At 39.8% G+C, this 13,097-nt stretch overlaps 1 protein-coding gene across 2 annotated transcripts in view; it reads left to right on the plus strand.

The window, feature by feature from the left end:
• Positions 1–13,097, plus strand: part of RRP15 (ribosomal RNA processing 15 homolog) — a 54,190-nt gene that overhangs the window by 8,102 nt on the left and 32,991 nt on the right. For both annotated transcript variants that reach the window (XM_055581914.1, XM_055581913.1), the window contains exons 2-4: positions 4,383–4,657; positions 7,415–7,512; positions 9,881–10,082. In XM_055581914.1, coding sequence (XP_055437889.1) covers positions 4,383–4,657; positions 7,415–7,512; positions 9,881–10,082 — 575 coding nt within the window. The remainder of the gene's footprint in view (positions 1–4,382; positions 4,658–7,414; positions 7,513–9,880; positions 10,083–13,097) is intronic.

Genomic DNA, 13,097 nt, shown 5'->3' on the forward strand with positions numbered 1-13,097 from the left:
GTTGACTCACTGGAAAAGACCCTGATGCTGGGAGGGATTGGGGGCAGGAGGAGAAGGGGATGACAGAGGATGAGATGGCTAGATGGCATCACCGACTTGATGGACATGAGTTTGAATGAACTCTGGGAGTTGGTGATGGACAGGGAGGCCTGGCATGCTGCAATTCATGGGGTCGCAAAGAGTCAGACACGACTGAGCGACTGAACTGAACTGAACTGAAGATCAAGGTTAAGCAATATCCTTAGTGCTCCCAGATGATAATTGTATTTTAAAAGAACAGCCTTCTTAATTCAGTAGAGAAACTTACTTAAAAGGAGGGATCTGAGGTAAGTGGGAGGTGAAAATAGCAGTAGCAGTGTGGCCACTTACTGGAAGTACACACCTATCGTGCAGAACCTGGGGCTTGATGTATGTATTTTTTCTTGGATGATAAATCAGATTAGCTTATTTATATAAACTAACCAGCTTTTCACACCCAGTTCTTATTGTTCAATCCCCACAAATCCAGTTTCAGCCTATGTGAACTTCTTTATATTTTATAGATATGTCTGGTGGCTCAGACGGTAAAGCGTCTGTCTACAATGTGGGAGACCCGGGTTCGATCCCTGGGTTGGGAAGATCCCCTGGAGACGGAAATGGCAATCCACTCTAGTACTATTGCCTGGAAAATCCCATGGACAGAGGAGCCTGGTAGGCTACAGTCCATGGGGTCGAAAAGAGTTGGACACGACTGAGCGACTTCACTTCGCTTACCTTCAACATCCCCAAGCATTTTGGACATGCTGGTTTCTTCTGCCTGGAGTGTCGTAGTGATGATTACAATAGTAATTTTAACTTTAATACAGAGCATTGACTCAAATCTAGAAAGTTTCAGTTCTCAATTCAGTGATCTTGCCCATGCCTCTTTTGGTTGGCCTTATTGTAGAATCTTACTTCTTTGGCTTTTTCCTCTTCTTGTCATTCCAGCTCTTACTTTACCTTTAAGAAATAACTTGAAATCATCTTTGTAAAAGATACCCCTAAATCTTTTTCTTCGTTATTTTTCTATTAGAAGAACGCTTACAATTTTTAAACCAAAATTTTCTGTTGGTGTTAACTGATTTATGTATCCTACTAAATATTTTACTTCTTCAAGGGGAAAATCTAGATTTTTCATTTTCTCCTTCCTTCATCTTCATTCACGAGTACTTGGTAAATATTGAAGGACTGTGAGTTTTTTGAAAAACTTTATCCCAGTTCCAAAAGCTAAGGAAAATAACTCACTTTTCTGCCAGCAGTTCACCGTATCTGGGATGAGAGACAGATGGCAAGTTTGAAAGGCTGGTGGAAGTTTGGGGAAAGTGCAGCAAGAGACGGAGAGATGCCTCTGCCTACCTGGTTAGCTCAGAAGTCTAACCTTGCCCTGCGCAGTGTGGTGGCCACTAGTCATGCTGAAGGAATTAAAACTTTGTCAAGTTAAAAAAAAACTCAGTGACTTCATTGTACTAGCCTCATGTGAAGGACCCACTGGGCTCTTGTGGTTGGTGGGCAGCTCTGATAAGAGAACATTTCCATAAGCACAGAAAGTTCTGTTGGAACCATTGGTTATTACTTCCAGTAAGCATTCTTTATCACCCTTCCTTAATTTCCAGGTTTTTGAAATAGAATGCAAAATTAGAGTTAATGTTTAAAATAACACACAGGACTTCAAAGGAATTTTTTACTTATCTGGGGCCCTTAGATCCCTGGGTTACATCCACTTCTGTTGAGTATCAGTTTGTGGTAAATTCAAAAAAATCTCATCTTCATTGGCCACAGTAAATTTTTAAGGGCAAGTTCTATTTTCTGACTTGTGTAGTGATTCGCTTTGGTATTCAAGAAGAAAACTTTGTTTTGTAATATGCTAGCTGACCTCATAACATTGACATATTTAAATTTATTTCTAGAACATACCGTCATTTCCATTGGCTATGAATGCATGACTGAAAACTTCTGAGTTAGGGCCTCTTAAAAATATAATAAAAAGCCATGACTGCAGCAAATTCTTCTGGATTTTTTTTTTTTTTAATTGGTGGAGTAAGTGCAGGTTGTATGAAATGGTGTTATAAAACTTCATGAATTTATTGTGTCCGTAGCATGCACGTTGTGGTAGTCAAGCTAGGTAAGAAACACAGCAAAGAAAAATAGCCCGGGTTTAGAAATGGAGAACTGCAGTGGCTTATGCACCCAGAAAGTCTTTGGCTGCCTTCACAGTGTGGGTGAGTATGTGAGATTCACTGCAGTTCGTGTGTGACTTCATCAGGACAAAACGCTAGGTGTCAGTGTTGGAGTTTGACATTTTTTACCAGAAACTAGTAAAGACCTCTGCTTCTCATCACTCAGAAATTCTTCATTGACGCAAACCATTGTGCCTCCTTACATTTAGATGAATGCGTACCTAGAAGAAGTACTTTTCAAAGAATTGTTTATTTTGTTGTTAGTACCTGTCCAGTGCTGCTGACTCGGAGGAATAAACATATTCTGTATTAACATACATGTTTTTCACTTAACTACGTTCTCCAGACTGTTTCTCAATGTACTTTCCAGGGAACGCTGGTCCTAGGAGAGCCTTCTGGGCTCTGGAATCTGGTGTATAGTAGACACACAGATTTTCATTGAATGGTAGTGCTTTCAGCTTTTGTTTGGCGAACTTTGTGTACTTTTTCTTCCATTGCAGGCAGTGAGCATTTTTATGTCACCCAAATCTGCATGTCACATCCTTGTCACGTTCTCAGATTTCTTAAATTTGCCAGGCATACAGGATACAGTGGAGGCTTCAAATTATGTGTCAAATTAAGTTCTCTTTCAAATTTTTTTTTCTTTATTAAGAAATACACAACACATTAGGGCAGTAGAATTATTAATGATTCTTGTTTCTTTATCATTTCCTTTAATTTTTTTGATACCATTAACATACTTTATGTAAGATCATGCTTTTGTAAAGTATTATTTTGCTCTCTGTGTTTAAATGTATTGTTCTGTTACTTTTTGAAGATACTTCATTTTTACTCCTATGCTTGAGACTCATTTTATATATGTATAAACTGATTTTTTTAATATATTTTTATTTGCCATTTTCTAATATCCTGCAGATACTTAGTTTTCTATCCTTTTGTTTCATGAGTTCTCAGCAATCAAAAAAACAAAGATATTAGGCAAACGTAATACCAAAAAGCAAGTGTAGTGATGACTAGCTAAGTCAAGTCTTTTCAGCAATTCTGTCTTAATTCATGACTTCAAGTCAAGAGGTTAGGGAGGATCACTCAGAGTGGAAGACCTGACTGTACAGTCAGTTCCATTCTCTTTGATTGTAGCCATGAGCTAATATAAAACTACTTTTGAAGTATTTCCTAATTTAGTTCCACAGGTTTTTGAAGAGCAAAGCAGAAGCTCTTCAAAAGGCTCTGGATCATATAGTTGCACACAGATTTCGCTGGCACTTTGTGCTCTTGTTGTTAAACTACAATGAGCTTCAGAATTTGAGACAGACTGCAAAACTTAAAGTACCCAGGGGTTCTCAGCAAGTTGGTTTTCAAGCGAGGCCACCAACTGGATCATGTTTTGGCCACTCCTCTGATCTCAGCCATTTGAATCTTGCAGATGACATAGTTCCATGTGTATGCTTGGGGTGGTTCTGAGTGGTTCTGCATTGTACAACTCTATAGTGTACAAATCTGTATCCTTCACTCAAAACTTGATATTTTCATGCAGCCATCCAGCAGTGCAGTCAAATTTTGGGCACATATCACTTCATTAGATTATTTTTTCAAAAATGTTGCAACACCCAGTTTATTAATGTTATAGGCAGATACTATAAAAGGAAACAAGTCTTTAGATTTTCCTGTACCAGGATTCAGGATTTTAAACGTCTGGGCCAAAGCCCTCAGAGAACTTACTCTGACTTCTCTGTGCCGTGGAAACACTATTCCATTTTCTTGACAGATTAAAGTTTTTTGTTGTTACTTGTTTTTAAAATAATATTTGTTAGTCTCTTCAAGTAGTTTAATAACACAATTAAAAGCCTGTGGGTTTGAGCATAGCCTGCAGCAGCCCAACGGCAGCATCTGTCACCACTGACCACAGGATGCCCTGAGGCTGGTGGGCTGACTTCCACTCGCTGGGCCCTGGGTGCTGACGCTGTGGCGGCCTCCCCTGTCCACATGGCCGGGCCAGGTCTTTGCGGGTGGGCGACGGTAGGATGGAGGGTCTTGCCATTCTCCACTATCATGGCAGCTGTGGGACTCGGAAATGAGAATGGAGACAGATGGAGAGCCGTTAGCCTTAGGAAGGCCCCTGGTGGGGTCTCACCATGGCCTTGCCAAACTCTGCCTCCAGTATTAAAGTTTAGTTTGTTTCTACTTTAGGTTCTCTAGGAAGCTGTGGATTGGAAGAAGATGACTTTTCCTCTGGTGATGAAGCAGTAGAAGCTGACAACGAAGATGAAGCTGAGCCCCGCGAGGATGACAGTGACATCGCTGCAGGGGCTACTGCGGGGGCTAACGCGGGCTGGGCCGACGCCATGGCTAGGGTCCTGAGCAGGAAGATTCCTGAAAGCAAACCCGCCATCCTGGTCAGAAACAAAGAGCTGGAAAAGGACAAAGAGAAGTTAAAGCAAGAGAGACTAGAGAAAAGAAAACAGGTGTGTCCTGCCAGTTGTTCTGTACCTTGGGGTGTCAGGCTAGTTCTCGTTGGCACCACGTTGCTCCGTTCAGTGTTTGTCCAGTTGGCATTCCAGTGCGTAACTTGTGTTTTATCTGTGAGTGGATAACCAAGGTTGTGTTCAGAAACCTAGTCTGAATCATTCTCTTGAGCATGTTTTTTATTCATCTAAACAAAACAATAAAAAGGTGAACTCCAAGGAAATGTATCCTTTTAAAAGTCAAGTACTTATACCTGTGCCAGTGACTCCTGGGTTTGAATATCTTATTCAACTTACCTGTTCAGATGCTAACTTTATTAATAAAGTTAACTCTGAACTAATAGAATCATGTTAGTTACTTTTAGCTTAAAATCTATTTTATGATATAAATCTGTGATGATGTCATTGACAGGGTTGGTTGCAGTTCTGAAAACAAACTATTTTGCTGATGGATAAACTTGAGTTCATTATATCTTTTGTTAAACCACTGATGGGAGAAGCTAGACTGGTGCTGTCTGCTAATGAAAGGCCAGAAGTTGGACTTTAAGTTTGCTGTTGTGTATTGCAAAGATAAATGAACAGTAGAACAATAATATGTCTAAACTATTTGGCTGCTGAAATAGATATTTTTTAATGAAAGAAAAATAACTTTCTACGGTCATACTGACAATATAGAAGTGCTCATTTCCAAGAGATACTTTATACATAAAAAGGAGAGAAAACTTAAGTTTCAGTTGGCATTTGTTTCCTTTTAAGTTCACCATCCCCTTATCTTGTTTCAAGATGAATGTTTCCTTTGTTCCTAATACTGGGTGCCCTCTGTTGGAGGCTGTATAAAGATGGAACTTTTCAAGTGCTGCCCTTCAAAACAGAACGTACTCTATTACTAATTCAGTATTCTCATTGTACTTTATGTAAGATCAACTTTGTCTCTAAGTCTTACTGATAGCTTTTCAACTTAAAATTTGAACCTTTTTTTTTTTTAAATCTGGCAAAAACTAGAGGAGGCTTTAAAAATATCAGAATCCTTAATTACCCCTAGTCCCAGTGTTCTAGTAAGATAACAACGTTTTAAATCCAACATAAGGAAATTCCTGACTCTGCTCTAGGCCAAAGCTTTGAGTGCTAGAGCTGATGCTGTCCACATAATGCATGAGAGCACGTGTGTTGATCCCAGGAACACGACACAGCAGCCACAGATGCTCTTGAGTATATACTTCTGGGTAGAGTCTGTGTAAATGTGTTTGTTTCTTAATGTTAAGTATTGTTGGTTTCCAGAATATTCGACACAGCAGCCACAAATGCTCTTGAGTATATACTTCTGGGTAGAGTCTGTGTAAATGTGTTTGTTTCTTAATGTTAAGTATTGTTGGTTTCCAGAATATTCGACACAGCAGCCACAGATGCTCTTGAGTATATACTTCTGGGTAGAGTCTGTGTAAATGTGTTTGTTTCTTAATGTTAAGTATTGTTGGTTTCCAGAATATTCGACACAGCAGCCACAAATGCTCTTGAGTATATACTTCTGGGTAGAGTCTGTGTAAATGTGTTTGTTTCTTAATGTTAAGCATTATTGGTTTCCAGAATATTGGCTACCTGTTTCTAATCATAGGTAAAGAAATACATTTCAGAGTTAAAAAATACCTGGGGATCATGCATGCCTGTTATCCCCTCCGTACAAGAGATAATTAAGGATTGACTGTTTTAAACTGAAAAGTAAGGTTTTTTTATTTCTGGTATAATCTGACAATGAATTTCATTATAGTTAAAATATCCAATTTGGGGAAGAATCTGTTTCTGTAAAAAGGCTTCAGAGTATAGCAAGAGCAAAGATTTGGTTTTACCGTGAACAGATGTTTTTGTTAATACAAAGTGAGAGGTCAGATGAATGAAGAAAAGGAAAAGATAAAAGGAGACTTTTCCCCACTGGTTCTTCCTGATTTTGATGCTTACTACCAGCTTCTTGATAATTAGTTCATCATATTCAGTATATTTGATGTTTGGTGATATGTTGACCTGAGCAGGGGACCTGGAGAAGCAAGTGTATCAAATCAAGGACCTGAGGTCACGAAGTCCCCTGAGAACAGTTTTGAATGAGATGATGTTGTCTGTGGGATATTCTTATTTCCTAATCCATTTCTATGTCTGCATTATTGCAGAGAGTCAGCTTGCTGTAGTTTGTGACTGATAAGCCATATACGGCAAGGACAGTGGTCAGATGTGCCATAAGAGGAAAGAAGAACAGTCACTGTTTAAATAGGCTCTATCTATTACAGTGCTAATAGGACACCATGCTGTTCTTTTAAAAGCTGATACAAGTTCTTAATAATTCCGGCCGCTGGGGAAGTCAGGTTCTAAAAATAAAGAGAAGCCGTGCTTAAACTCGTGGTTATGGGAGAGGGTGGTTTGGCGTCTTGCTGATGCTGCCCTCTGAGGCTTCTGCCGATCGCAGGTTGGGCACGGGGCTCCCTCACCCCCAGCCTGGCCCTCCTGGCTCCACACGCTGGCGGTGCTCCAGGCCCCTGCTGTCAGAGAGCCTGCCGGCTGCTCACTCGGTGCCTCTCGCATGACACGCCGAGCACTAACCGCAGGCTCCCGGAGCCGGACCCCCGAAAGGGTGGGTTTCTGAAAGGCCCTATGACAAACTAAAGCTTGAATGATTTATTACCTTTGTCCTTTCACAGAGTATCATATCAAAGTGTGCTGCACTTTCAAAAATGCCTAATATTCTTTCACATAACACTATTTATAACACAGCTTGATAAGAAGCGGGAATGGGAAATGATGTGCAGAGTAAAGCCAGATGTTGTCAAAGACAAAGAAACGGAAAGAAATCTTCAGAGAATTGCTACGAGGTAAGACAGTGTTCTTGCCCTTTAAAAACTAAGTGCGCTAAAGCTTTGTAGTGATCCATTTCTGACGAGGTTTGGTTCTTAAGCTCTGCCTGGTCAGAGCCAAGTGATTTATATCTCAGCCTGCCTACCTGATACTGGAGTCAGCCACAGATTTTGGAGGTCTCGTGAGGCAAGAGTCCAATGGGCTAAGTGTGTATGTGGTATGAACCTGTTTCAGATCATCTTGTGTTTTATGGTCACGAGAACATTATAATCAGACCTCTACCTGTGTTTCTCTTAGGATGCGTATCTAAATTTATGGCACGAGGTGATCATTTTTGTTATCTTGCACTATACTTATGACCTAACAAATTACACATTATAGCAGCTTCGTGCTGTCCTTTGACTCAGCATTTTTTTTAATATTGGCACCAACATTTAGTTGATGCCATCTGTGCCCAGAGATGAATAGAATCTGGTGGCTACTGCATGGTCCTTGCCCACTTATCTGTGGGGGTTCTAGTCTCTTTGGGAGTAAAGATGTGTCCTGCGTGTTGGGAACATCTGATGGGAGATTGTGTATGGAGTTGAGGACGGCTCCATGAAGGAGGTAGCAGTTGGATTACCATTTAAAGAATACAACAGTTACATTCAGTGAAATCCCTTTTAACTTCCTAGCTGCCTACAGCAATCCATCTGGGTGTTGGATGGTGAGCCAGTGAGGCTGGATGGCTGAGGGAGTGAGAGCAGGGCCAGGCTGCTAACTGATCCCAGCACTGACTTACTAGCTGGGTGTCCCTGGGCAGTTACTTAATTTCCTTCTGTCTCAGTTTATTTATCCGTGGAAACAAGCGAGAACGTTATACCTACGCTATAGGATTTCTCTGAGAATTAAATGAATTAATACCCACGCAGAGCTGAGAAGAGTACAGGATTGGTGCCAGAGAGTAAGTGCCCCTTACATTTTATACCCTGGGCACCTCCCTCTCGGCACCATGGTCCCAGCCCTGCTGTGAAGTGTATGGAATTTTACCCAACTTATAAACAAATAAGCTAGGTTGGTAAGGTTTCTTGGATTCTGGCAGAAGACAAGACGCTTGTAGGTCAGAGACAAAGGACTGTTACTCACGGCTGAAGCCGTAGCCAGAGCTTCACGTTCCCACCGGTTCCCTGTGTCCCCGGGGGTAGCGCAGGTGCCCTCGACAGATGCCTGTGCGTGCAGTGGGTTGTGTTACAGGAGAGGAACTCTGTATCTGGGGATCCATTGCTTTTATGGGGAACGGTAACAAGCCTGCTCTTTGTCTGGGGGGAGACATTACCTCATCTCTCAAGGTTGTGTACCGCAGACACAACCCTGAGAAACGGCCTGGTAAAGAGCAGGCGTTGTGCTCTTCAGAACCCAGCAGGAATGTGCAGGGATGCTCAGCACCTGTGGCGGATCGCCTGCACTGATGATGATTGTAGCAGGAACATGAATAGATGATAGAAGCTTAGAGCTGGAAGTGGTGTCGATGGTGTAAAGCAGTGCTGGCTAGTAGAAATCGACTAGAAATCCAGTGTGTGCCACACGTGCAACTTAAAATTTTCTGAGCGCCTCCTTGAAAAAAGTAAAAACGAAGAAGTGAAATTAAAGTCAATGATAAATTTTGTTTAACTCAATATATTCAAATTATTTCAACATGTAATAAATAAAAAACAAGTATTAATGAAATTTAAAAATTTTTTCTCATACTGTCTTTAAAATCTAGTGTGTATTTTAAACTTGGAGCACACTGCAACATTGTTCTGGCCATATGTCGTGTGTCCACTTGCTGCATGTAGCCTGTGACTACTGTAATGGACACTACAAGTCTTAATCTTCAGAATTTCAGTGAGTTTAACTTCAGAATAAAGTACTTCAAATAGACTTAAAAAAAATTAGTTTTATATCATAAGACTTGCAGATAAGGTAGCTGAATACTTTCTAAGCTTCTTGAGTATTATTTTTGCCATTTACAGATGAAATCAAGATCCAGGAGATCTTTCTAGTGTCAGATAATCAGATAGCTAACTGTAAAGCCTGTGCTCATCCCATTGACACCTAAAGTCTTCAGCCATTATATGATTAGATTTTGAGAAGTATCTGTTCGGAAGTTGATTTGGAAAGATTGAAGCTGAGAAAAACCACAAATCAACTCACATATGTTTATTCTCTATTCAGATACTTATATTCAGTTTCATTGAAATGTATGTTCACTTTTCAGATTTATTCTGTGCTTTTCACTTGAGCACGTATTAGATGATTGCCTCTTTTCTGAGCAGTGAAAATAGATTGCGCCTGTCCTCAAGAGCTTGTGTTCTAGTGTAATTGTTATTTAGTGACATTATTCTGGTCATTTGTGTTCCATAGGGGTGTGGTGCAGTTATTTAATGCTGTTCAAAAGCATCAAAAGAATGTAGATGAAAAGGTTAAAGAAGCTGGAGGCTCTATTAGAAAACGAGCTAAGTTGATATCGTCGGTTTCCAAGAAGGACTTCATCAGTGTTCTGAGAGGGATGGACGGAAGTGCAAGTGAGAAGAATTCTGCTGGGAAGAACTCGAAAGCCAAACAGGTAAGACTTTTACACAGGATTCAGCACATCAGATATATGTCAGCTCTTAGAGTTTGGAGGTTGAACAGCGTACTATACGTGTGTGCCACAACCAAGACCCGATGCAGCCAAATTAAAAAAAAAAGCATACTATAGAATTAATATTTTTTCTTTTCAGATGTTATTAAGATTTCCACATGCCCACAGCCTACTTTAACTCTGTATTCTTATGTTTCATGATGACTTATTCAGTATGGAAGTTGCCAGTTGCACATGCCAGGGCCTTGCTGTTAAAACTCAGGAACTGGTAGATTTAGGTAAATTTTTTAGAGATAGGACAGTCTCCTGTTTGAAATCCTGCATTTTGTAGAATAGAAGGCCAAGTGAGGGATACATCTTCAATTGAGACTGTTAACCCACAGTGATAATTGACATGGTGCATAATTTCTAAAATGAAGAATTGGAGCTTTAGGAAGTATGATGAAAACTCATCCTTGTGCTGAGGCAGCTTTGATGATACTTGGCTGGTTGGGAGATAAAGAACGTAAATGCTTTTCATGATCTTTGGCATGCAACTCCGCTTCTCCAGCCCTCTGACCTATGAATCCCAATAGCTTTCTTTTTACTGTACCAGGTGAAGGGTTCTGAAATGTGCTTTACTCTCAAAAGGGCTTATTTACTTTTTAAATTAAAGCAAAGTACATAGTTGTGTTTTAAGGCTTGGTTTCTGTTGCCAACAAAGAGAACTTCAATCAGGAAACTAGAGTTTCTATCATAAGTTTTTGTTTGTATTTTGGGAAAACAATAGAAACTCTGGCAAGAAGAGCATTTAGGAATTTCATGCTCTTATAGAGTTGAAGTATTCTTCAAGTTGCTTGATTAAGTTGCCATTTTATCTAATTTTGACAAAAGTTTTCTAAGCTGTTTGAATTTGATCTATCTTCTGAATATCAAAAGGACTCACATTTTGCATATTTATGTAAGTGTGCTCACTAGTGCTGCCTTTTAAAGTTTGTCAGAAGTAATTATGAAGACATGAATGCTATGATTGGGCATTTACACTTGTAAGTTAAAAAGTCTTAACAGACTGTCCTCACTTACGATAAGAGTGTTTTACTGTAAGAATTGGAGAAAGATCGAGCAGCATTGGATGAGAAAGAACTGATGGAAAAGGAAAAAGGTTTTTTTTTTTCCCCTTTTCCTTGTTGGTTTCAAAATAACTTTTAATAGAAGCATTTGTTTTTGCTTTAGGATTAATTTTTTCATGAGTTATGAAAATATATGAAGGGTTCTTTTCAGTGACATCATTGTATTTTCTTTGTTACCATTTGCTTTTTTGCCCTTGACCTTTGACTTTTCCTACTTCAGTGATCACAGGTGTGGTAGTAATCTGCGACAAGGTCAAAAAACTGCTTGAGATGTTAACCCAAAGTGGCTTCACTTTAAAAATTTATTTCTAGAGCTACCTACCCCACACCAGTGATTAATTACCCTGACACATTTTCTTTTAAAAATGTTTGTTTTCATACATTTATAGGAAAACATTAAGTACCTATTTGTACCTGGTGCTATCCCTGTATCTTTTAAAGGTTTACAATTCAGGTAGACACACGACCTCAAGAAAATAAGTAAATAAGATTAGCATGACAACATAGAGATTCTAAACTGGTCCATTTAGACTGTTTGTTATTGTCAGTTACACTGAGTATAACAGCTGTACTTAAGTGGCTGTCCGTATTTGTGGGGAGAATTTCAAAGTAGCCAGTATTCATTTAGGACATAAGAGCAGTTTAGTCTGTGTCTAGTGGAAGTAGGTGGACTTTCAAGGCAACTGAAGAGGAGGGAAGGCCAAAGTGGAAATAGATTTGGTGTGCCAGTGAGTCAGACATGAATGAACTGGGTAAAGGAGGACATTAAGTAGAGAGTAAGATTTCCCTTTCCTGTTTCACCTTGTCCTAGTACCCTTGCTGCCACACATTTCCCTAATAGCCTCTCTTCCTCTCGTCATACAAACTTGACAGAAGAGCTTTTATGGAAGCTGCTCATTGCCCCTCTCTGGGTGTATTCAGAACACAGGCTTTTAATCTCATCCTCCTAATATTGTGCAGTCTTTAGAGTCCATTCACATACAGACTGGATTCACTGGCAGGTGTCTTCCCAGGTAACCCCAGTCTGGATTGTATCTTCACCTCCTTTGCCTGGCTGCACCGCTTATTTGTGGCTGTGAGTCACAAAGTTCAGAAGTGGAGAGGAGCCAGCGGTGCCACAGTGAGCAAAGCTGGGTGGGCTTAGAATAACGTAGCAGAGCGTGGGTCTGTTAGTCAGCATACTTCAGGAGTGCTGGTGCTGGTGTGTGTGGTTTGATTGTTTTTGACTCCTTAGGCAGACTTATGCCTTTGGAAACTTATTATTTTTTTTTGAAGAACCCTGTTTCAAGAATTTCCATACTCCTGCAAGCTATTAGAAACTTTGAGACATTGTGACATATTTCTTTTTTTTTTTTTTTCTTTTTTTTTTTTTTTTTTAATTTTATTTTATTTTTAAACTTTACATAACTGTATTAGATTTGCCAAATATCAAAATGAATCCGCCACAGGTATACATGTGTTCCCCATCCTGAACCCTCCTCCCTCCTCCCTCCCCATTCCATCCCTCTGGGTCGTCCCAGTGGATCAAAACTCTCCAGAAAGCAGGAATAGAAGGAACCTACCTCAACATAATCAAAGCTATATATGACAAACCCACAGCAAACATTATCCTCAATGGTGAAAAATTGAAAGCATTTCCTCTAAAGTCAGGAACAAGACAAGGGTGCCCACTTTCACCATTACTATTCAACATAGTTTTGGAAGTTTTGGCCACAGCAATCAGAGCAGAAAAAGAAATAAAAGGAATCCAAATTGGAAAAGAAGAAGTAAAGCTCTCACTGTTTGCAGATGACATGATCCTCTACATAGAAAACCCTAAAGACTCCACCAGAAAATTACTAGAACTAATCAATGACTATAGTAAAGTTGCAGGATATAAAATCAACAC

The sequence above is a fragment of the Bubalus kerabau genome, chromosome 5, assembly GCF_029407905.1.
Source record: "Bubalus kerabau isolate K-KA32 ecotype Philippines breed swamp buffalo chromosome 5, PCC_UOA_SB_1v2, whole genome shotgun sequence".
Classification (NCBI taxonomy): domain Eukaryota; kingdom Metazoa; phylum Chordata; class Mammalia; order Artiodactyla; family Bovidae; genus Bubalus; species Bubalus kerabau.